Here is a 25340-nt window from a genome sequence, read left to right as displayed (position 1 = left end):
AGCAGCCTGTAAAGTTCAAGAGATGACCAATATAGTGGAAATGTCATGTATGTACTGTACCTGGACCTTCTAAAAGCCTTGGATAAATTACCACACCGACTATTGGAAAAGTTTAATTGGTGTAGGATTATAAAATATGTTCATAAGATATAGGAGCAGATGTGTTTCTCATCCTCATTCTTCTGTCTTCTCCCCGTAACCCTTGATCTTCATATTAATCAAGCAATCCCCTCATAGAATTTACAGTGCAGAAGGAGGTCATTTGGCCCATCGAGTCTGCAACTACCCTTGGAAAGACCACCCCACTTAAGCCCACACTTCCACCCTATTCCCGTAACCCTGTAACCTCATCTAACCTTTTTGGACACTAAGGGCAATTTAGCATGGCCAATCCACCTAACCTGCACATCTTTGGACTGTGGGAGGAATCCGGAGCACCCAGAGGAAACCCACTCAGACATGGGGAGAACGTGCAGAGTCTGCACGGAGTGACCCAAGCCGAGAATCGAACCTGGGACCCTGGAGCTGTGAAGCCACAGTGCTAACCACTGTGCCACAGTTCATTGATCATGAACACCATATTTGTGCTTGGGCTGCTGTTACCTACAGTGCTACAGACCCAATGAGGATAACATTCTCTTTTAAAATTGGTTAAAAGAGAAAAATATTGAGTTGAGGACAGTGCAGTAGTTACTTTACTAGACAATTAATCCAGTGGTTTCTAAGACAACACTGAGAAAGCATAATAAATAATTATAGAGGATGAAAGAAAGCGGCATGGGGATATTGGAGTGAGTAAAGAAGAATCAAATGGAATATCAGTAAGTGTCTGCTGATTAATTTTGACATGGAAACTGGGTGATGTCGAGGAACAGAAGGATTTGGGGATTACTGTCCTGACAACAAAAGCAGCATGTGAAGTAGCTATATTTTTAAAAACTAGTAGAGGGTGATTTATGGAAAGAAGTACAGCATATAAAAATTGAGCTTCACTTCTGAATATAGCACATTTTTGAATACTGTGCAGTTTAGATGCTATTTAGTCCAAAGATGTGCGGGTTAGGTGGATTGGCCATGCTAAATTGCACTTAGTGTCCAAAAAGGTTAAGTTAATGGGTTATGGGGATAGGGTGGAAGTGTGGCTTGGGTAGGGTAGGGTGCTCTTTCCAAGGGCCGGTGCAGACTCGATGGGCCGAATGGCCTCCTGCACTACAAATTCTATGATGGAAATAAAAGCAAGCACTGATTCACTTAAGATACTATGTTTGAAGAAATATGCGGACATCAAGAATTGGGACATTTTGTAAGAACAGGAAATTATGGATAATTTCAAAATAACTGCTTACAATTTAACATATACAGTTGAGGCAGGGAAGTGACTGAAGGGTGTAGAACTAGGGGAATAGATACAAGATTAAATTTACAGATTTAGGGCGGGGTACAGGAAGAACTGTTTTGCACATAGGGTTATGAGGTTGCGGAATGCACCATTGGAATTTGTGCTTGAAGCAGGGACTGTTAACATGTTGAGAGTTAATTAGGCAAGTGGTTTGAAGGGAACTGGAATAAAAAGGAGGTGTGGGTGATAAACATGAAAACAAAGTGGACTAAAGCTTGTTTTTGTTGTTTGAAATAGAATATTACAGCGCAGTACAGGCCCTTCGGCCCTCGATGTTGCGCCGACCTGTGAAACCACTCTAAAGCCCATCTACCCTATTCCCTTATCGTCCATATGTCTATCCAATGACCATTTGAATGCCCTTAGTGTTGGCGAGTCCACTACTGTTGCAGGCAGGGCATTCCACGCCCTTACTACTCTTTGAGTAAAGAACCTACCTCTGACATCTGTCCTACATCTATCTCCCCTCAATTTAAAGCTATGTCCCCTCGTGCTAGACATCACCATCCGAGGAAAAAGGCTCTCATGCCCACCCTATCTAATTCTCTGATCATCTTGTATGCCTCAATTAAGTCACCTCTTAACCTTCGTATGCATATTTCTCTGACGTGGCCAGGCACCAGTTTTAGTTCAGATTAATACTACCAACCCGTCTACTTTTCACCCCCTTAGTTTACAGAGTTCTGCATTTATTGCTCCGTCCTTTTACTTGGTTGCATAGCTACGTTTATTTTAATGGCAGGTGTTTGATATCACTGGCTGGTTCGTACCATATTTCATTGTCACTGTTTATGTCGCTGCACTTCATTTCTCACTGGTTATATTTTTCTTTCTTTAGTACAGTTAACGGGACTTCAAAGGTGTACACCACTCATCTGTGCAACAAGGTAAATTGTGTAATGATTGCTGCTTATTTTACATTTTCTCCTTTCCCATCCTCTGGTAAAACCATTTACGGATTTCTGACTGACAACACTAAATGTTACGTAATTTTTTAGGATGGTCGTACTCTGGTCTGGGAGAGATGGGTTGGCAATATAATGACTGCATGGAATTATTTCATCCCCCAGCCCCAGAAGTAATGTGACCATCTATGAGATTTTTAAAGTTTACCAACAATGATGCTCCACTATCATGAACGCTGATTGGTTTATGTGCTGTCTGGCTTGATTTTGTTTGGTCACCAAGTTCTGATGACCCAGTACTTTAACTTCATGTTGGCAGCGCTGAAGCTAACCCGTTAGCTCCCATAAGAAACTCTGGATCCAGATGTCAGATTTTCTTCTCTGACTGGGCTGAATTAGACAGCTAGCAGTCTTTGTTGTATCTTTTTGAAATTTAAAGCTCATGCCTAGTTGTCTTTTTCAGTTATATAGTTCACGTCCAATTTTATCTTATCCCTATTGTTGCTAAAACTTTATATCTTTTAGCCTTGATTGCGCCACATCCAACTCCACATCAGAACACCTGTGCAAAAGACAAGGCTGAGGCATTCGCAACTAGTCTTCAGCCAGGCGTGCCAAGTGGATGGTCCATCCCAGTCTCTCCTCCAGAGGTCCCCAGCATCACAGATGTCTGTTCTCAGCCAATACAATTCACTCAACTTTATAAGCCATGATTGTGACAAATGGCGGAGCAGGCTCGAAGGGCCAAAAGGCCTCCTCCTGCTCCTATCTTCTATGTATCATCTCTTCAAAAGCTTTCTCAAAATCTACTTTATTCAACTGCATTGACCACCTGCATCTCCCAGTCCTCCCCATCTGATTAGACCAGGGATGCTTTTTCTATAAGATGCTGATAGTGTAAACTTACTTGTTGACACTTTTGAGCAGATTTCCAGTGACCGAGTGGTTAGCACTGCTGCCTCCGTGCCAGGGACCAGGATTCAATTCTGGCCTTCGGTGACTATGGAGTTTGCACATTCTCCCGTGTCTGCGTGGGTTTCCTCTCACAGTCCGAAATATGCAGGTTAGGTGGGGTTACGGGGAGCAGGGAAGTGGGTACAGGTAGAATGCTCTTTCATTGGGTTAGTGCAGACTCCTTCTGCACTGTGGGGATTTTATGGTTTCTGAAAAGAAGTGAACTCCATTTGTAATAATTTGATGTATTGCAAAGCTTTAAAAGTATGACACCTCCATGCTGGAGGTAATATGCATATGGCTGCACTTGGTTTGTATAATGTATATCCAATTGTCCAGCTATAATCTACTAGACGGTAAAGTAGGAAGTTTTATCTCCTATTTTTCTCCCTATTATCTGTAATAGAATGGTGGAGGTGGAATAATTTAATACTGAGTTTTATGTGTTCTCCGCCTGTTGGGCTTGAACTGGAACTCTTTAAACAAGAAGGTGGGGGTGAGATTTTTCTGCTTTTCCAGCCTTGATTTACACCATATATATAGTCTTCAAAATATCAAATGCCTGACTGGTTTTGTGATTGAATTGTTGCTCTTCCCTGCAGTTGGAGAAGTTGTATGCGGACATTCTTCTTTGCTTACAATCCCGTTACACATCATCCTATGACAGCGACTTGCTGGAACAACTGTCGTCGCTGCTCAGCAGCACTTTCCTGCATAAGAACCGACAGATCAGAAACCAGACCACACAATTTTGGAATGCTACGTTTGCCAAAAGTACAGTGTTAAGCTATCCACAACAAATGAAGTGAGTGTGACTTTGTTTTAGTTCATATCCCTTCTGAATTAGTAATGCATTGTAACTGTTTGATAGACTTTCTCTCCAAAGGTATTTTAAAGTGTATATGACATGTTGAGCTTTTGCTTTGCTGTAGGCCAATATTAAGTCAGGTCAAGCAGAAAACACCTATAATATTGCCTGGCTTTGAGGTATTAGAGTTGATTGAAGAGTCAAGTAGGACTTACTCCGATTTGGTAAGTTTTTAAAGTGTTCTCTTGAATTTTCTGCTGTGACAAATGCTAGCATACTCTAATGAGACAAGAATCCAAAATACATATTCTAAACTCCTATTCTAGTATTTCAAATGTATTTGAGAATATTTCTTCATTAGCTTTGTGAGCAAGCTATGACATTCCGCACCACAAATGCATTACACTCCTAACCTTTGGAAAACTCTACAAAGATCAAAATATTTAATCCTTCTACATTTTCAACAAGTGCAGGGATAGAGTAGTGTAGTTGTTGTTGGGTTAGTATTAATTCAAATGGCAGCTGGAGAATTTGATTTCTTTTTTAAATAATGCTGGTGTCATTAAAAGTGACCATGAGGCTTTCTGTTGTATAAATTAACTGCTTCTCTAATACTTTTCTAAGGTCAGGAATCCTGCTGCTTTAGATGGACTGGTCTATATTTGACAGTCCTCACCATGATTGGCTTTTCACTGCCTTCTGAAGTGATTTTGCAACCTGCTCGGTTGCATCTAAATCATTAACATTTTAAAAAACATCTTCACTATAAAGGCTGCAGTGGTTCAAGAATGAAGCCTTTTCTGGGGAACGAGGACTGGTCTATAAGCCTTGCTAATGGTACCCGCATTCCTAGAGTAAACCATTTTTGAAGTGCAATTTATTTTGTCAATCTGTAATGCTGTTGGTGTGGTTTTTGGACTTTTAAAGTGATATTAGGTGTGAGCACACTCCCAATAGTATCCATATTTTGGGCATTCTCCATCTGAAATGTAAACAATACAACACTTTTCAACTGGCTATTGGTTGTTGTGTCATCTTAACCAAGAAATAAATATTTAGCCAGTGAAATATGTGGTTCTGAAATAGAGTTTTCAGTTTTTTAAGCTACCAGTTTCCAAGAACTGAACCCATCCTAGTATCTCTGTTATTCCTTTGATTCTTTGTTGTAAGTGAAGAAAAAATGGGTATACTGTAATCAGCTGCATCGGTGCACTTTTTAACGCATACTTTTTATTACAGTCGGAAAATTCCCAGTTAGATGCTAAAGTCAGCGGTGTGCAAGTTAATTCATTTGGAAAAAGAGAATCGTTGCTTGCTAGAGCTGAAGAACTAAGAGAGAAGAGTTCTCCTCAAACTCCAGCAAAAGTAAGTTGAACTTTAATGAAGCTGAGTGTTTAAAATAGTCACTGACAAGTGAATTTAAAACATTGTTAGCATCATACTGATGTGAGCATTTGAAAATACAGCTTTGGAGTTGTAAAATTTTAAAAATTATTTAACATTTAAGATTCCAGTGTCCCATATAAAAACAATTTTCTGAGAAATATCTCTGGAGAGTTATTGCAAACTTACCAAATAGGGCTTTTTTGGTGTGATGCTCAATTCAGTAGTCTAGCATTGATGTATAACTGTCTGGTATTGTTGAACTTCAGAATGTAAAAGTTTTTTAATGGAAGCAAAAGTTTATGATTTAGAATTTAAGCTTTGCAGTAAGAATGTGTTTAGAGCAGGTTTGTTAACACTGCTCTTGTTGTGCACTTTTAAGTCTTTCTGCTATATCATTGTTTGGATAAGATATTAGTTTTTTTTCCACTCTCAATCCTCTCTCTCTTTGTCCCCTTTCAGTTGAAGCTAGATTTTTCTTCCCCCCAAATGCCTCGACGAGAGCTACTTCTTGAAGAGGAGAAATCAATAGATTTTGTGTTTATACCACCTGAACCTAAACAGCGGATATTGACAGAGCATCAGAAAGAGGTGTTACAGACAAAAAGGTGGGTTGAGGAAATGGGTGGGATCATTGTCTAGGGGAGAGATGCTATTTCTCGGGGACTACAGATAGGAAAATTTGAGATATAAAATCTTAATCTCCTTTACTTCAGAGTGGTGGGTGAGAAATATTTTGCAATATAACCATACATGTAAGCAACCTGTTTGGGAATTAAGTGAGAGGAAATGTTGCCCTCTTGGGTCTGCAACTGCATCCGTGTTCATACTCTGATCCAGACATTCTCAATATGAAGAAGGATGAATATTTATTTTGTTTGGTACTGAGAATTTTTATCTACTGTGGGGATATTAACATTGTAAATAGTATTTAAATACGTTAAGAATGCAATTTGATTACTATGGAATAAATACATTAAGTATTTAAGCAGTTCTTTGTGACAAACTTAAAACAGTGTAATTTATCCACCTATGCATTGTGATCATTTTAAAAGGGCTTGTTCATTTTAAAACTTTCCCCAAAACAGGACTGACATTCCTGCAATGTACAATAACTTGGATGCGTCTCAGGATTCCCACTTATTTTCCCAGTATACACAATCTCAGGAGGGCAGTTCGTAAGTAGATCATTTTACTTCGTACCACCCCGTTCAGTTTACATATTAACAAAATTCATTGGACAAAACAGAGCTTGGGTGTTATTTCAAATGCTGTTTTGTATGAAGTAATCCAGTAATCCGGACAAATGTGAGGTAATGCATTTTGGAAGGTCTAATGCAGGTAGGGAATATATGGTGAATGGTAGAACCCTCAAGAGTATTGAAAGTCAAAGAGATCTAGGAGCACAGGTCACTGAAAGGGGCAACACAGGTGGAGAAGGTAGTCCAGAAGGCATACGGCATGCTTGCCTTCATTGGCCGGGGCATTGAGTATAAGAATTGGCAAGTCATGTTGCAGCTGTATAGAACCTTAGTTAGGCCACACTTGGAGTATAGTGTTCAATTCTGGTCGCCACACTACCAGAAGGATGTGGAGGCTTTAGAGAGGGTGCAGAAGAGATTTACCAGAATGTTGCCTGGTATGGAGGGCATTAGCTATGAGGAGCGGTTGAATAAACTCGGTTTGTTCTCACTGGAACGAAGGAGGCTGAGGGGAGACCTGATAGAGGTATACAAAATTATGAGGGGCATAGACCGAGTGGATAGTCAGAGGCTTTTCCCCAGGGTAGAGGGGTCAATTACTAGGGGGCATAGGTTTAAGGTGAGAGGTCAAGGTTTAGAGTAGATGTACGAGGCAATTTTTTTACGCAGAGGGTAGTGGGTGCCTGGAACTCGCTACCGGAGGAGGTGGTGGAAGCAGGGACGATAGTGACATTTAAGGGGCATCTTGACAAATACATGATAGGATGGGAATAGAGGGATACGGACCCAGGAAGTGTAGAAGATTGTAGTTTAGTCGGGCAGCATGGTCGGCACGGGCTTGGAGGGCCGAAGGGCCTGTTCCTGTGCTGTACATTTCTTTGTTCTTTGTTCTCTGAAGTGAGAATAATGTCATAGAATAATAGAATTTATAGTGCAGAAGGAGGCCATTCGGCCCATCGAGTCTGCACCGGCCCTTGGAAAGAGCATCCTACTTAAGCCCACACCTCCGCCCTATCCCAGTAACCCCACCTAACCTCTTTGGACAATAAAGGCAATTTAGCATGGCCAATCCACCTAACTTGCACATCTTTGGACTAGGAGGAAACTGGAGCACTCGGAGGAAATCCATGCAGACACTAGGAGAAGGTGCAGACTCGGCACAGACAGTGACCCAAGCCGGAAATCGAACCCAGTCCCTGGTGCTGTGACAGAACGGTGCTATCCACTGTGCCACCATGCCGCCTCCAGAGTCAGAGCTTTGTTTTTTATTTATTCATGGGCTGTGGGTGTCACTGGCTAGGCCTGCATTTATTGCCCATCCCTAATTGCCCTTGTTCAGAGGTCATTTAAGAGACAACCACATTACCACATTTAATCAAATCAGAGCTATTTCTTTGGTTATTTTAGAAAAACATGCTGCAATTTGTTGAAGTCGTATGGATAGGGCTGTATGTGAAATTAATTGTAGTGATAAATGTGTACTGCAGACCAGGAGCTTACCAGAGCTTAAGAGTCTTACAAGATTTCCTTCTACTTGATCTTAGAATTTGCAACATGGACATAACCATTGCCCAAGTAGTCTATTCTGTCATTTATGTTCCATGTCAGCCTCCTCCCACTATTCATCTAATCCCATCAAAATATCCTTCTATTCCTTTCTCCCCTTGTGCTTATCCAACCTTCTCTAAGACTCATCTATGCTATTTGCCTCAAATACCCATCGCCTTTTAGGTATTTAATCAATTATGAAATTAATGTTTTATCATCTTGAGTATGGGGCTTATTTTAGTGGACAAAATAAATGTGAGGTAATGCATTTTGGAAGGTCTAATACAGGTAAAACCTTCAAGAGTATTGACAGTCAAAGAGATCTAGGTGTACAGGTCCACAGGTCACTGAAAGGGGCAACACAGGTGGAGAAGGTAGTCAAGAAGGCATATGGCATGCTTACCTTCATTGGCCGGGGCATTGAGTATAAAAATTGACAAATCATGTTGCAGTTATATAGAACCTTAGTTAGGCCACACTTGGAGTATAGTGTTCAATTCTGGTCGCCACACTACCAGAAGGATGTGGAGGCGTTAGAGAGGGTGCAGAAGAGATTTACCAAGATGTTGCCTGGTATGGAGGGCATATGCTATGAGGAGAGGTTGAATAAACTCGGTTTGTTCTCACTGGAACGACGGAGGTTGAGGGGCGACCTGATCGAGGCCTACAAAATTGAGGGGCATAGATAGAATGGATAGTCAGAGACTTTTTCCCAGGGTGGAGGGGTCAATTACTAAGGGGCATAGGCTGAAGATGCGAGGGACAAGGTTTAGAGGAGATGTACGAGGCAAGTTTTTTACACAGAGGGTAGTGGGTGCCTGGAACTCGCTGCCGGAGGAGGTGGTGGAAGCTGGGACGATAGTGACGTTTAAAGGGCATCTTGACAAATACATGAATAGAGGGATACGGACCCCGGAAGTGTCGAAGATTTTAGTTTCGACGGGCAGCATGGTCGGCGCAGGCTTGGAGGGCCGAAGGACCTGTTACTGTGCTGTACTTTTCTTTGTTCTTTGTTTAAAGACGTATATTAGTAACTGGTAGACGCATTGCCATGAAGAATGCCCCACTGATGGTGACTGACAATTAACTGCCAAGCATTGTTTGAATCAGCTGTTTGTACCAACTGTTCTAGCAGCATGAGTGGTATTCACTACTGACAGGATGCTACTGTCAAACCAAAAAGGCATTCTGCCTATCGATCACATAAATGAGTAAATTGGTATAATAACATGAACACACACTGCACCTGTTTCAGCTAAACAAAATGAGTGATCGGTATTCGCTGGTTCATTCCACAGGAGCAATGCCTTGACCAATCCGTCAAGCTGCCTGGTTTAAATTTTGAACAATGCTTGACAGTTAACTGTCAGTCAGCATCAACTGCTGCATCCTCCATGGCAACGCCTCTACCCATCAGAGTCCACTTGTCAACCAATCAACACTCTCACACAGTATAAAGTTGTTGTTTTCCACTGACGTTGGTATTTTTGCGGTCGTCCTGATGAGAATAAGACAAAGGGCTTCAACAAGATGTCTTTTTTCAGTAATACTCAGTTTGAAATTTCTTATTTCAAACGTTCTAGTTAAGGAGACTCCTATGTGACTAACATACCCATTTTGTGCACTTGGTCTAATTTTGTTACCAGATTGCTTATTTTGTTTCAGGGATAATCCTGCATTAGAAGCTGAAGAAGCAGAAAAACCTTCTGAAAAACCTCCACAGGTGAGCTGTTCAATGTTGACTTCTAACAAAATATTTTTTTATAAGTGATTAGCCGTAAGTGTGGTCTAGCCACAAGAAAATGCAAGGTGAATGTTGGTAATTATAAGAATAGCACTCTTAATGGATTTCCTGATTTGGTTCTACTTTGGTCTGAAATTGGATGTGTCATTGTGAAAGATTTCTCATCATTATAGTCTGTCTGAATCTTATTTTAATCTACTTTCATCATATTGGGGCGCAATCTTTAATATTAGACAGGGCAGTTTACTCGGAGTTTCAAACTGGTTGCTAAGAGATATCCAGAAAGGATCCAATAAGAACTCTCCTCTTTCTCAAATTATCTGTCTTGTATCGTTGTACGTGGGGATGCACACTTGCTTCCCATTGCTCAAGTGTAGTTTAATTAATGTAAGGATAAGCTGCCCTGCAAGTTACTATTATTATTATCATTATATCGTAATTTGGTATTACAGAACTTTAATATTGCTGAAAATATTCATTTTATCAAAGCTTTTTGTTTTGTACTTATCAGGACAATCGCAAGAATGCAAATAGCTATGTCAGGAGAAACAACAACTTCATACTGTATGAGAATAGGGTGCTGATTGGTTGCCAAGTAGACTCTGGTTAGTGGCATTGCCATGGAGAATACAGCAGTTGATGTTGACTGACGGTTACCTTCCAAGCATTGTTTGAAATTTAAACCAGGCAGCTTGACACTCATTTGTCAAGACATTGCCCTGTGGAATGAACCAACAAATGGCTATCATTTATTTGTTTAGCTGAAACGGGCGCAATAAATTTACATATTTTTTCTGTCCGTAAAGAACTTGGTCCTGTATGTTAATATATGTAGCTTCTAGAACACGTAAATGTGCCACACTGCAAACCTGACTGAATCTTAACAGTAATGCTGCCAACCAATTTATCACACTGTCTCTTTGGCTTGAAGGCAGCAGCCTGTTAATGGTGAATATCATTTGTGTTGCTACTGCATAGTAGCAACGTGGAACAGCTTGCTTCACATGTTGCTCAAATTTGTGAGATATCTTACTCTTACAGGGTAACCTGGGGTAGACTTGGTACTTTTCAGCGCCAAAGGTGACTGCCTTTCATGGGCAACATGTGGCAAGTACTCCTCAGTATGCTAACGGTTATGCTGACAACCAATTTAAGATTGTCTATCGGGCTTGCAGCATGGCATATTTGCATGTACTGGTGACTATAATATACATGGGGCCCTGTTCTTTGCAAGCAGGCAGAGCATGTACACACATTGCGCCTGTTTCAGTAAACAAAATAAGTAATGGCTATTTGTTGATTAATTCCACAGGGTAATGCCTTGACCAGTCACCATCAACTGGTGCATTCTCCATTGCAGCAGCTCTACCAATTAACAATAGAACATTACAGCGCAGTACAGGCCCTTCGGCCCTCGATGCTGCGCCGACCTGTGAAACCAATCTAAAGCCCATCTACACTATTCCCTTATCGTCCATATGTCTATCCAATTACCATTTAAATGCCTTAATGTTGGCGAGTCCACTATTGTTGCAGGCAGGGCATTCTCTGAGTAAAGAACCTACCTCTGACATCTGTCCTATATCTATCTCCCCTCAATTTAAAGCTATGTCCCCTCGTGCGAGCCATCACCATCCGAGGAAAAAGGCTCTCACTGTCCACCCTATCTAATCCTCTGATCATCTTGTATGCCTCTATTAAATCACCTCTTAACCTTCTCTCTAATGAAAACAGCCTCAAGTCCCTCAGCCTTTCCTCATAAGATCTTCCCTCCATACCAGGCAACATCCTGGTAAATCTCCTCTGCACCCTTTCCAATGCTTCCACATCCTTCCTATAATGCGGCGACCAGAATTGCACGCAATACTCCAAATGCGGTCGCACCAGGGTTTTGTACAGCTGCAACATGGCCTCATGGCTCTGAAACGCAATCCCTCTACCAATAAAAGCTAACACACCGTGCGCCTTCTTATCAACCCTCTCAACCTGGGTGGCAACTTTCAGGGATCTATGTACATGGACACCGAGATCTCTCTGCTCATCCACACTACCAAGAATCTTGGGCTAATCAGTGTTAGGCAACATGGTTTTGTGCAGGGAAGGTCATGTCTTACCAACTGAATAAAATTCTTTGTGGAAGTGACAAAGTTGATTGATGAGGGAAGGGCTGTAGATGTCATATGCATGGACTTCAGTAAGGCATTTGATAAGGTTCCCCATGGTAGGCTGATGGAGAAAATGAATTCTCATGGGGTCCAGGGTGTACTAGCTAGATGGATAAAGAACTGGCTGGGCAACAGGAAACAGAGTAGTAGTGGAAGGGAGTTTCTTAAAATGGAGAACTGTGACCAGTGGTGTTCCCCAGGGACCACTGTTGTTTGTGATATACATAAATGATCTGGAGGAAGGTATAGGTGGTCAGATTAGCAAGTTTGCAGATGACATTAAGATTGGTGGAGAAGCAGATAGTGAAGGGGACTGTCAAAGTTGGGCGGTGAAATGGCAGATGGAGTTCAATCCGGGCAAATGCGAGGTGATGCATTTTGGAAGATCCAATTCAAGAGCGAACTATACAGTAAATGAAAAAGTGCTGGGGAAGATTGATGTACAGAGAGATCTGGGTGTTCAGGTCCATTGTACCCTGAAGGTGGCTGCGCTGGTCGATAGAGTGGTCAAGAAGGCATACGGCATGCTTTCCTTCATCGGAAGGGATATTGAGTACAAGAGTTGGCAGGTCATGTTACAGTTGTATAAGACTTTGGTTTGGCCACATTTGGAAAACTGCGTACAGTTCTGGTCGCCACATTACCAAAAGGATGTGGATGCTTTGGAGAGGGTGCAGAGGAGGTTCACCAGGATGTTGCCTGGTATGGAGGGCGCTAGCTATGAAGAGAGGTTGAGTAGATTAGGTTTATTTTCATTAGAAAGACGGAGGTTGAGTGGGGACCTCATTGAGGTCTATAAAATCATGAGAGGTATAGACAGGGTGGATAGCAAGTTTCCTCAGAGTGGGGGACTCAATTACTAGGGGTCACGAGTTCAAGGTGAGAGGGGAAAAGTTTAAGGGAGATATGCGTGGAAAGTTCTTTACGCAGAGGGTGGTGGGTGCCTGGAACGCATTGCCGGCGGAGGTAGTAGAGGCGGGCACGGTAGCGTCATTTAAGATGTATCTAGACAGATACATGAATGGACAGGGAGCAGAGGGATACAGATCCTTAGAAAATAGGCAACAGTTTTAGATAGAGGATCTGGATCGGCGCAGGCTTGGAAGGCCGAAGGGCTTGTTCCTGTGCTGTAATTTTTCTTTGTTCTTACCATTAGCCCAGTACTCTATTCCTATTACTCCTTCCAAAATGAATCGCCTCACGCTTTTCTGCATTAAACTCCATTTGCCACTCTCAGCCCAGCTCTGCAGCTTATCTATGTCCCTCTGTAACCTGCAACATCCTTCCACACTGTCCACAACTCCACCGACTTTAGTGTCATCTGCACATTTACTCACCCATCCTTCTACGCCCTCCTCCAGGTCATTTATAAAAATAATAAACAGCAGTGGCCCCAAAACAGATCCTTGTGGTACACCACTAGTAACTGGACTCCAGTCTGAACATTTCCCATCAACCACCATCCTCCATCGTCTTCCAGCTAGCCAATTACTGATCCAAACCACTAAATCACCCTCAATCCCATGCCACCGTATTTTCTGCAATAGCCTACCATGGGGAACCTTATCAAATGCTTTACTGAAATCCATATACCCCACATCAACTGCTTTACCCTCGTCCACCTGTTTGGTCACCTTCTCAAAGAACTCAATAAGGCTTGTGAGGCACAACCTACTCTTCACAAACCCGTGTTGACTATCCCTAATCAAATTATTCCTTTCTGGATGATTATACATCCTATCTCTTATAATCCTTTCCAAGACTTTGCCCACAATAGAAGTAAGACTCACTGGTCTATAGTTACCAGGGTTGTCTCTACTCCCCCATCTTGAACAAGGGGACAACATTTGCTATCCTCCAGTCTTCTGGTACTATTCCTGTTGACAATGACGGCATAAAGATCAAAGCCAAAGGCTCTGCAGTCACCTCCCTCGCTTCCCAGAGAATCCTAGGATAAATCCCATCCGGACCAGGGGACTTATCCATTTTCACACTTTCCAGAATTGCTAACACCTCCCTTATGAACCTCAATCCCGTCTAGTCTAGTAGCCTGTATATCAGTATTCTCCTCGACAACATTGTCTTTTTCCTGTGTGAATACTGACGAAAAATATTCATTTAACGTCTCTCCTATCTCCTCGGACTCGACGCACAACTTCCCACTACTGTCCTTGACTGGCCCTACTCTTACCCTAGTCATTCTTTAATTCCTGACATACCTATAGAAAGCTTGAGGGTTTTCCTTGATCCTACCTGCCAAGGATTTCTCGTGTCCCCTCCTGGCTCTTCTTAGCTCTCTCTTTAGGTCCTTCCTGGATAACTTGTAACTCTCAAGTGCCCTAACTGAACCTTCACGTCTCATCTTTACATAAGCCTCCTTCTTCCTCTTGACAAGTGATTCAACTATAGTAAACCACGGTTCCCTCGCTTGACCACTTCCTCCCTGCCTGACAGGTACATACTTATCAAGGACACGCAGTAGCTGTTCCTTGAACAAGCTCCACATTTCAATTGTGGCCATCCCCTGCAGTTTCCTTCCCCATCTTATGCATCCTACGTCTTGCCTAATCGCATCATAATTGCCTTTCCCCCAGCTATAACTGTTGCCCTGCGGTAAATACCTATCCCTTTCTATCGCTAAAGTAAATGTAACCGAATTATGGTCACTATCACCAAAGTGCTCACCTACCTCCAAATCTGACACTTGGCCTGGTTCATTACCCAGTACCAAATCCAATGTGGCCTCGCCTCTTGTTGGCCTATCTAGATACTGGGTCAGGAAACCCTCCTGCACATTGGACAAAAACTGACCCATCTAAAGTACTCGAACTATAACGTTTCCAGTCAATATTTGGAAAGTTAAAGTCCCCCATAACAACTACCCTATTACTTTCGCTCCTATCCAGAATCATCTTTGCAATCCTTTCCTCTACATCTCTGCAACTTTTCGGAGGCCTATAGAAAACTCCCAACAGGGTGACCTCTCCTTTCCTGTTTCTAACCTCAGCCCATAATACCTCAGTAGACGAGTCCTCATGAAACGTCCTTTCTGCCACCGTAATACTGTCCTTGACTAACAATGCCACACCTCCCCCTCTTTTACCACCTTCCCTGAGCTTACTGAAACATCTAAACCCCGGAACCTGCAACAACCATTCCTGTCCCTGCTCTATCCATGTCTCAGAAATGGCCACAACATCGAAGTCCCAGGTACCAACCCAAGCTGCAGGTTCACCCACCTTATTCCGGATGCTCCTGTCATTGAAGTAGACACACTTCAAACCACCTTCCTGCCTGCCGGTACACTCCTGCGACCTTGAAACCTTACTCATGACCTCACTACTCTCAACCTCCTGTACACTGGAGCTACAATTTAGGTTCCCATGCCCCTGCTGAATTAGTTTAAACCTTGCTTAAAGTCCACTTGCCAGCCAGTTAGTACTCTCTTCTCACACAGTATAAAGTTGTTGTTTCCTCTGACATTGGTATTCTTGCAATTGTCCTGATTTGAACATAAAATTCCTACAGTGCAGCAGGAGGCTATTCAGCCCTTTTGAGCCTGCACCGACCCTCTGAAAGGGAAACCTGCCTCGGCCCACGTACCCACCCTATCCCGTAATCCCACCTAACCTGTACATATATGTAAGACCTGTATTACACCTATCTCATATCAGTTATAACATTCAGATCTTTTTTTTTCAGAATGAAAATATGGAAACGGGAAATGAACTTGATACCCAGGTTGCAATGGAGGCAAGCAGTGAAAGTAAATTGCTTGATCAAGGAACTGACCAAGATCTTGCTGGTCACGGAGAAAGTCGGACTGAACAAATCATTGAAGATTCTATAGACCTGGCTTGCAATGGCAAACAGGAGGAAGTGAGGGATGTGACAGCTGAATCAATGTCAAACTGCACTGGAGGTGCTTCTGAATTGGGGGTCAGCAGTGCAGAGGTCAGTGGTAGTTCTACCTCCTCCGACATCATCTCTGGGACACCACAGAAATCGAGCAGCAGACGACAGTCGTTTATTACTCTGGAGAAGTTTGATCCATCCACAACGTGCTACTTCAGTAACTCTCCTTTGGTTAAATTTGCACAAGCAGCTGCTGAAGTGTTTGTTCCTCAGCGGGACGAAGTAATGGAGGTGGAAAATGCATCACAGCTTGAGGTGGACAAAGTTTGCCAGGATGTCAGTTTGAATACTACAAAAACTGGGCCAATGAATGTCTCGGTCACTGAGGGGAAACGCGGTAGACGCAGGCAAAATAAAACTGAACAGTCAACTGTAGATAAAACAGCCAATGACATCAAAGCACCCAAATGTATGAAGAGTTCCGAAGGTGAATCCTCTGATGCAAAAGAAAAAATTTCAACTACTGATAGAAACACTCCTAATAAAAACAAATCTGATTGTTGTCAAGCTACTGCCAGCCAGACAAATAACAAACAAACAAAAGGCAGTGTTTTTAATGAAGATAAAAATTCTGCATCTCCTGCTGTGGTTTTGAAAGTGAAAGCTTCAACAAAAGGTGCTTCCAGCAAACAAAATGAGATTAATGCAAACTCTTCTAAAATTCTGACAAATATAACACTAAGACGTTCTTCTAGGAAGCACTTGGATGTGGCAGTGACTCCTCAGACCAATTGCAAGGAAAAAAGAGAGGATAATAAATTTGGGACAAGATCACAAAATGAAGGGGAGGAACCTCTTAAGAGCAAGTCGTCTCAGCATGGCGAGCTCTTAAAGGGAAAAGAGAATGATTCTAAAACTTCATCTGGCAAGTCTACAACTGAGAAAAGCAGGACTTTGAAAACTGATTCTCAAGACTCTGATTGTAACAAAACTACCCCAGCTGCTGGCAAAGTCCGCCCTCGCTACCAGACCCGGAGGGCATCCCAAGGCTTGTCTGAAGCGGAGAACAGCAGCTGTGGAATAACTGACTCAGAAAATTCTGAAGGAAACTCAAAATTTCAGGAGGGTCAAAAGAAAAGGAGAACATTTAAGGGGAAAACAAAGACCAAAGATCTGTCCCTTGACGACAGCAAGACTAAAGGAGTAATGGTCTGTGAACCAGCTCTGGGCAGTCAACTGTGCTCAAAAAATGAAACTGTGCAGATGAAGGGTTCAGAAAATGAATTGCCAATTGAAAATAAGCATAAACAAGAAGAGGCAGTGATGACTCAAGAGGCAGATATGGAAAATCTGGATGAGATAAATACTGCACAGACATCTCCGGCAGCACTCGCTTTAGTTGAAATGCCATGTGCAGAAAAGGACCACAAAACGCACAGCACAGCACACCACACAAGAGAAGTGCCTGAAAATGTTGCAAGTGCAAAAACTGAGCTTGGTTTAGAACAGGGCAAAACAGAAGAAGTTTGCACAGTTGCCAGTGTTGGATCCTTGCCTTTTGAGGCGGGCGTTTCAACGGCTGAATTGTCAACTGATGATTGTTCAAATCTTTCAGATGTACAGCTTTCGATCCAGAAGAACCAGAATGAGTGCCATGTGAGAAGTAAAAGGACCAGGAAAACTAAGAACTGTGATTGTTGCAAAGACTCTTCACAGCAACATGGGAAGTCACGATTGGAAAGCAAAGAGAATTCCACCAAACGAGAGCCACGATCTGATGATCAAAAAGAGCATTCTCCACACCTGAGCTCTTCAATTTATAATTCTTCAGAAGGGCTATTAGAAAGTCCCAAGTTTAGTAACCTCATAAATGGTGGGCCCTGTGCATTCAGTACGCCCCTTTCGGGGAATAGCAAGATACAATTTTTTGGTATTTCTGTTAGTACTGTTCCATCTGAGGTGGATTTGGCTGAAGAGAAAGAGCTCATTCCAAGGATCGAAACTTCCACAGAGCAGAAAATGGTGATGCAGTCCTCTACAGAGTGGAAAGTGATGGAAGACACTGCCGCAAAGCAAAAGGTGTTGGAGGAGCCCTTGACAGAGCAGAAGATGATGGGTGACTCTTCCACGAAGCAGAAAGTGGTGGAGGAGTCCTCTACAGAGCAGAAAGTGATTGATGACCCTTCCATGGAACAGGAAATGGTGGAGGAGTCCTCTACAGAGCAGAAAGTGATGGATGACCCTTCCATGGAACAGGAAATGGTGGAGGAGTCCTTTACAGAGCAGAAAGTGATGGATGACCCTTCCATGGAACAGGAAATGGTGGAGGAGTCCTCTACAGAGCAGAAAATGATAGACGTCTCTTCCACGAAGCAGAAAGTTGTAGAGGAGTCCTCCACAGAGCAGAAAATGATAGATGGCTCTTCCACGAAGCAGAAAGTTGTGGAGGAGTCCACTACAGAGCAGAAAATGATAGTCGTCTCTTCCACGAAGCAGAAAGTTGTAGAGGAGTCCTCCACAGAGCAAAAAATGATAGACGTCTCTTCCACGAAGCAGAAAGTTGTAGAGGAGTCCTCCACAGAGCAGAAAATGATAGATGGCTCTTCCACTAAGCAGAAAGTTGTGGAGGAGTCCACTACGGAGCAGAAAATGATAGACGTCTCTTCCACGAAGCAGAAAGTTGTGGAGGAGTCCTCCACAGAGCAGAAAATGATAGATGTCTCTTCCACTAAGCAGAAAGTTGTGGAGGAGTCCTCTCTAGAGCAGAAAATGATAGATGTCTCTTCCACGAAGCAGAAAGTTGTGGAGGAGTCCTCTACAGAGCAGAAAATGATAGGCGACTTGTCCACGAAGCAGAAAGTTGTGGAGGAGTCCTCTGCAGAGCAGAAAGTGATGGATGACACTCCTATGGAGCAGGAAGTGGTGGAGGAGCCCTCTCCAGAGCAGCAAATGATGGGCGACACTTCTACGAAGCAGGAAGTTGTGGAGGAGTCTGCTGCAGAGCGGAAAGTGATGGATAGCATTTCCACAGAACGGGAAGCAAAAGAAACTTCAAATTTTGGAAAGAGTGAACATGTGCAATTAATAGTGGAGGCTGATGGCACTGTTGAAGTGTCATTGTCAGGAGCTGAACGAGTGTCTAATGATGTTGCCTTGATCCAAGGTGAACCGTTCCAAAGTAAAGAAACACTAGTTAGCTGTGAATTGGACCAAGATCAAATGAGTGGGACAGATGTTACTGCTCCAGTTGACCAAGTGGCCATGGTACAGCCTGAACTGGATCAGATGGACAGGACCAGTGTTTTAACCCTATTTCACAAAAAAACTGTACAGGATGAACCAATAACTGCAGAGCATTTTAAAGAAGCAGTATCTGATGGAAATGAAGAAACTTCTGAGGTGGCGTTAACTGCACAAATTGATCGCCCCAAACTAATGATACCAGGCTGTAATGTGGTTGAGCACTTGTCAGAGCACCTCATGGAATCACCCCAAAAGACTAAAAATGAAGCCCCGTTTCTGCTTGGATCAATACACAGTCCATCTGAAATGCAGGCATGTTGTGTGTGGTCACCCACAGCATCACCTTCTACAAGTATCCTCAAGAAAGGAATTAAACGATCATCTGAAAATGATTCTCCTTCTCCGATGAATAAGGTATATGAGAGACTAGAATATTTTTAGTTTGGTTATATTTACAAATAAAATTTTCTGATGCGTAACTGATATGCTGATCATGAAGTTCTGGTCAGTGCTGAATTGGCTGATCTTGGGTCATAATGCTCGTAATGTTGTAGATCACATCAGCTCCTGGGGTGGAATAAAAGTTATGATACCATCTACTGGGCTCTGCTGGGACTGCATATTTATGGACATGGTTGACAGCAGTGGATTGTAGCTTGTATACGTTTCCTTCGGTCTTGCATAGCTTGCTGACATTCTGAAAAGCCATTTTAGTTAAGTTCTCAGAGCGAGCAAAGTGGGCAGCTGCTTCATTTAATAATTGCTTATTGTCTTCAATAAAGTTACTGTGAAAAGCCCAAAGTCGCCACGTTCCGCGCCTGTTCAGGGAGGCTGGTACGGGAATTGAACTCGTGCTGCTGGCCTTGTTCTGCATTACAAGCCAGCTGCTTAGCCCACTGTGCTAAACCAGCCGCTGGTTTTGAACTGTCATCACGTTTGAGTTTCTAAACCATGCGACTGAAAATTGTGCAACAGTAGGATCTTTTTGCCTGGTATTGGTTGCACACGTTTTCCCCCAATCCCAAGTGCAGAGCGGTTAGGTGCATTTTGCAATGTTGAGACTTAAATTCTAGCTCGTGTAGGGTTTAACCAGCTAAAATCGCCAAATCCTGTTCTACCATAAGACCATAAAAAAAATAGGAGCAGAATAAATGAAATGAAAATCTCTTATTGTCGCAAGTAGGCTTCAAATGAAGTTACTGTGAAAAGCCCCTAGTCGCCACATTCCGGCACCTGTTCGGGGAGGCTGGTACGGGAATTGAACCGTGCTGCTGGCTTGCCTTGGTCTGCTTTAAAAGCCAGCGATTTAGCCCAGTGTGATAAACCAGCCCCTTGAGGCAATTCGGCTCATCGAGTCTGCTCCACCATTCGATCATGGCTGATATTTTTCTCATCCCCATTCTCCTGCCTTCTCCCTATAACCCCTGATCCCCTTATTATTCAAGAGCCTATCCATCTCTGTCTTAAAGACACTCAGTGATTTGGCTTCCACAGCCTTCTGCGGCAAAGAGTTCCACAGATTTACCACCCTCTAGCTGAAGAAATTCCTTCTCATCTCGGTTTTAAAGGATCCTCTCTTCAGTCTGAGATTGTGTCCTCTGCTTCTAGTTTTTCCTACAAGTGAAAACATCCTCTTCCCGTCCACTCTATCCAGGCCTCACAGTATCCTGTAAGTTTCAATAAGATCCCCCCATCATCTTTCTAAACTCCAACAAGTACAGACCCAGAGTCCTCAACCGTCCCTCGTATGACAATCTCTTCATTCCAGGGATCATTCTTGTGAACATCGTCTGGACCCTTTCCAAGGCCAGCACATCGTTCCTTAGATACGGGGCCCAAAATTGCCCACAATGCTCCAAATGGGGTCTGACCAGAGCCTTCCTTAGCGTCAGAAGTACATCCCTGGTATAGTATTCTAGCCCTCTCGACATGAATGCTAACATTGCATTTGCCTTCCTAACTGCCGACTGAACCTGCACGTTAACCTTAAGAGAATCGTGAACAAGGACTCCCAAGTCCCTTTGTGCTTCAGATTTCCTAAGCATCTTCTCATTTAGAAAATAGTCTGTGCCTCCATTTTACCTTCCAAAGTGCATAATCTCACACTTTTCCACATTGTATTCCATCTGCCTCTTTGCCCACTCTCCTAGCCTATCCAAGTCCTTCTGCAGCCCACCTGCTTCCTCAATACTACCTTTGTATCAAGTTTGTATCATCTGCAAACTTAACAACAGTGCCTTCAGTTCCTGCTTCCAGATCATTAATGTATATTGTGAAAAGTTGTGGTCCCAACACCAACCCCTGAGGCACACCACCAGTCACCGGCTGCCATCCTGAAAAAGACTCCTTTATCCCCATTCGCTGCCAGTCCGACAATCCTCTATCCATAACCGGATCTTACCCTTAACACCATGTGCTCTTAACTTATTTAACAGTCTCCTATGTGGCATCTTGTCCCAGGCCTTGTGGAAATCTAAATAAATCACGTCCACTGGTTCTCCTTTGTCTACCTTCCTTGTTACTTCATCAAAGAACTCTTAACAGAGTTGTCAGACATGACTTCCCCTTGACGAAGTTGTGCTGACTCAGTCATAATTTTATCATGCACTTCCTTTTTAAAAAAAAATATTTATGAAAGTTTTTTAACACAATTTTTCTCCCTTACAAACAATAACCCCCCCCCCTCGTAACAAAAAAAAAAAAACGAGAAATCGCGCAGAGCAAGATGTATACATGGCAAAATGATATATTTACACAGCTTTGTACACTGGCCCTCACCCGTATGTGCCAGTTTCCCCCAACCCTTCATGTTATCTCTTCCTCATCCACCCTCCCAGGCAGTCCCCCCCCCCCCCCTCCCAGGACGGTGTGTGGTCCCCCCCCCCCCCCCCCCCCCCCCCCAAATGGTGCTGCTGCTGACCGACCTTCCTCTAACGCTCCGCGAGATAGTCTAGGAACGGTTGCCACCCGCCTGTAGACCCCCTGCGCAGACCCTCTCAAGGCGAACGTAATCCTCCAACTTTATGAACCCAGCCATATCATTTCTCCAGGCTGGGGGGGCTTCGCCTCCTTCCACATTAGCAAGATCCTTCGCCGGGCTACTAGGGACGCAAAGGCCAGAATGCCGGCCTCTTTCGCCTCCTGCACTCCCGGTTCGTCCACTACTTCAAATATTGCTAGCCCCCAGCTTGGCTTGACCCGGACTTTCACCACCTGAGATATTGCTCCCGCCACTCCTCTCCAGAACCCCTCCAGTGCCGGGCATGACTCTATCTTGAACTTCTTGTGCCGGGAGCAACGGGAATTCCCTCACCTGTCGCCTCACAAAAGCCCTCACCTGCATATATCTAAAGGCATTTCCCGGTGGTAACTCGAACTTCTCCTCCAGTGCCCCTAGGCTCGCAAACGTCCCGTCGATGAATAGGTCCCCCATTCTTCCAATCCCCGCCCGATGCCAGCTCTGGAACCCCTCGTCCATCTTCCCCGGGACAAACCGGTGGGTACCCCTGATCGGGAACCACACCGATGCTCCCATTGCACCCCGGTGCCGTCTCCACTGGCCCCAGATCCTTAGCGTTGCTGCCACCACCGGGCTCGTGGTATACTTTTTCGGCGAGAGCGGCAGCGGTGCCATCACCAACGCCCCCAGGCTCGTTCCTTTACAGGACGCTATCTCCATCCTCTTCCATGCCGCCCCCTCTCCATAACCCACTTGTGGATCATCGCCACATTTGCTGCCCAGTAGTAGCTCCCCAGGGTTGGCAGCGCCAACCCTCCTCGGTCCCTGCTGCGTTCCAGGAACCCTCTCCTTACTCTCGGGGTCTTATTCGCCCACATAAACCCCATAATATTCCTGCCTACTCTCTTAAAAAAGGCCTTAGTGATCACGATGGGAAGGCACTGAAACACAAACAGAAACCTCGGAAGGACCACCATTTTGACCGACTGCACTCTACCCGCCAGCGAGAGCGGTAACATGTCCCATCTTTTGAAATCCTCCTCCATTTGCTCCACCAACCTCGTCAGATTCAGTTTATGTAGGGTCCCTCAACTCCTGGCTATCTCGATCCCCAGATACCGAAAGCTCCCCTCCGCCCTCCTCAGCGGTATCATGCACTTCCAAGTACTCCACGAGCTCATCTTTAATAATGGACACTAAAATCTCACCAATGACTGAAGTCAGGCTAACCGGCCTATAATTTCCCATCTTCTGCCTCCCTCCCTTCTTAAACAGCAGTGTTACATTAGCCACTTTCCAGTCCTCTGGGACCATGCCTGCCTCCAGTGATTCCTGAAAGATCACCACCAATGCTTCCGCAATCTCCTCAGCTACCTCTTTTAGAACCCTAGGGTGTAGTCCATCCGGTCCCGGTGATTTAACCACCTTCGGACCTTTCAGTTTCCCCAGAACTATCTCCTTAGTGATGGTCACCTCTACCCCAATTCTCCTAGAACTCTAGTGTCCCTCTGGTGTCTTCCACCGTGAAAACAAATGCGAAGTAACTATTCAGTTCATCTGCCGTTTCTTTGTTTCCTATTATTACTTCTCCAGCCACGTTTTCCAGTGGTCCAATGTCTATTTTTGCCTCTCTCTTACCTTTTATATATTGAAAAGAACTCTTCCTATCTTCCTTTATATTACAAAGCTAGCTTGCACTCAAATTTCATCTTCTCCCCCCTTATTGCTTTTTTTAGTTGTCCTCTTAAAGGCTTCCCACTAATGCTCGCCACTTTGTATGCTTTTCCTTTTGCTTTTATGCTGTCCTTGACTTTCCTGGTCAGCCAATGGATGCCATATTGTCGCCCTTAGCATGGGATGAATTTCTGTTGTGCCTCCTGAATAACTCCCAAAAACTCCTGCCATTGCTGTTCCACTGCCTTCCGTGCTAGGCTCCTTTTCCAATCAATTCTGGCCAGATCCTCCCTCGTGTCTTTGTAGTTACCCTTATTTAATTGTAATACCGTTACATCTGATTCCAACTTCTCTCTCTCCAAACTGCAGGGCAAATTCTATCATATTGTGGTCGCTGCTCCCTCAGGGTTTCTTCACCTTAAGTTCCCTAATCAAGTCTACCTCATTACACATCACCAAATCCAGAATTGCCTGTTCCCTAGTAGGCTCTGTCACAAGCTGCTCCAAAAAAATCATCTTAAACATTCCCCAAATTTATTTTCTTGGGATCCACTACCAACCTGATTTTTCCAGTCCGCCTGCATATTGGAGTCCCCCATGATTATTGTAATATTGCCTTTTTTACATCATGCCTTTTCTATCTCCTAATTTATTTTCTGCCCCACATCCTGACTACTGGGAGGAGGCCTGTACATAACTCCCATCAGGGTCTTTTTACCTTTGCTATTCCTCAACTCTACCCACAGAAATTCTATGCCTTCTGATCCTATATTGCTCCTTGCTATCCATTTAACTTGATTCCTTACTAACAATACAACTCCGCACCCTTTGCCCATCTGCCTGTCCTTTCGATAGGACACTTATCCTTGAAAATTTAGATCCCAGCCCTGATCAACTTGCAGCCATGACTGTGATGCCCACATCGTACCGGCCAATTTCAATGTGAGCAACAAGCTCATTTACCTTGTTCCGTATACTGCGCGCATTTAGCTACAACACCCTCAATCCTGCATTTACCACCTCCCTTCTCACATTTGTCACCTTCCTTGCTCTGCCTGAGGGTGATGTGTTCTCTTATTTTGGTTCTCTATTTCCCCTTCAGTTATTACACCTTCTAAGCTAATAGTCTGGTTCCCAACCCCCTGCCATACTAGTTTAAATCCTCCTGAGTGACTCTAGCAAATCTCCCAGCCAGGATATCAGTGCCACTCCAGTTTAGATGCAATCCCTCCTTGTACAGGTCCCACCTGCCCCAGAAGGGATCCCAATGGTCCAGAAATCTGAAACTCTCCCTCCTACACCACCAGTTTAGCCACATGTTTAGCTGCACTATCCTCCTATTTGTAGCCTCACTGGCATGTGGCACAGGGAGTAATCCTGAGATTACAACCCTAGAGGTCCTGTTTTAGCTTGCTGTCTATGCAGGACCTCGTCACTCTTCCTGCTTATGTCATTAGTACCTATGTGTACTAGGACCTCTGCTGTTCACCTTCCCCCTTCA

General features: G+C 43.8%; 1 protein-coding gene across 3 annotated transcripts in view; it reads left to right on the top strand.

The window, feature by feature from the left end:
• Nucleotides 1-25340, top strand: part of rif1 (replication timing regulatory factor 1) — a 94876-nt gene that overhangs the window by 48269 nt on the left and 21267 nt on the right. For all 3 annotated transcript variants that reach the window (XM_072471004.1, XM_072470995.1, XM_072470988.1), the window contains exons 23-30: nucleotides 2238-2286; nucleotides 3861-4063; nucleotides 4191-4290; nucleotides 5306-5431; nucleotides 5912-6057; nucleotides 6538-6627; nucleotides 9865-9922; nucleotides 15811-19620. In XM_072471004.1, coding sequence (XP_072327105.1) covers nucleotides 2238-2286; nucleotides 3861-4063; nucleotides 4191-4290; nucleotides 5306-5431; nucleotides 5912-6057; nucleotides 6538-6627; nucleotides 9865-9922; nucleotides 15811-19620 — 4582 coding nt within the window. The remainder of the gene's footprint in view (nucleotides 1-2237; nucleotides 2287-3860; nucleotides 4064-4190; nucleotides 4291-5305; nucleotides 5432-5911; nucleotides 6058-6537; nucleotides 6628-9864; nucleotides 9923-15810; nucleotides 19621-25340) is intronic.

This window comes from Scyliorhinus torazame, chromosome 2, assembly GCF_047496885.1.
Source record: "Scyliorhinus torazame isolate Kashiwa2021f chromosome 2, sScyTor2.1, whole genome shotgun sequence".
Taxonomy (NCBI): Eukaryota; Metazoa; Chordata; class Chondrichthyes; order Carcharhiniformes; family Scyliorhinidae; genus Scyliorhinus; species Scyliorhinus torazame.
The sequence above is the reverse complement of the archived record's forward strand: the minus strand, read 5'-3'. Positions and strand labels throughout refer to the sequence as shown.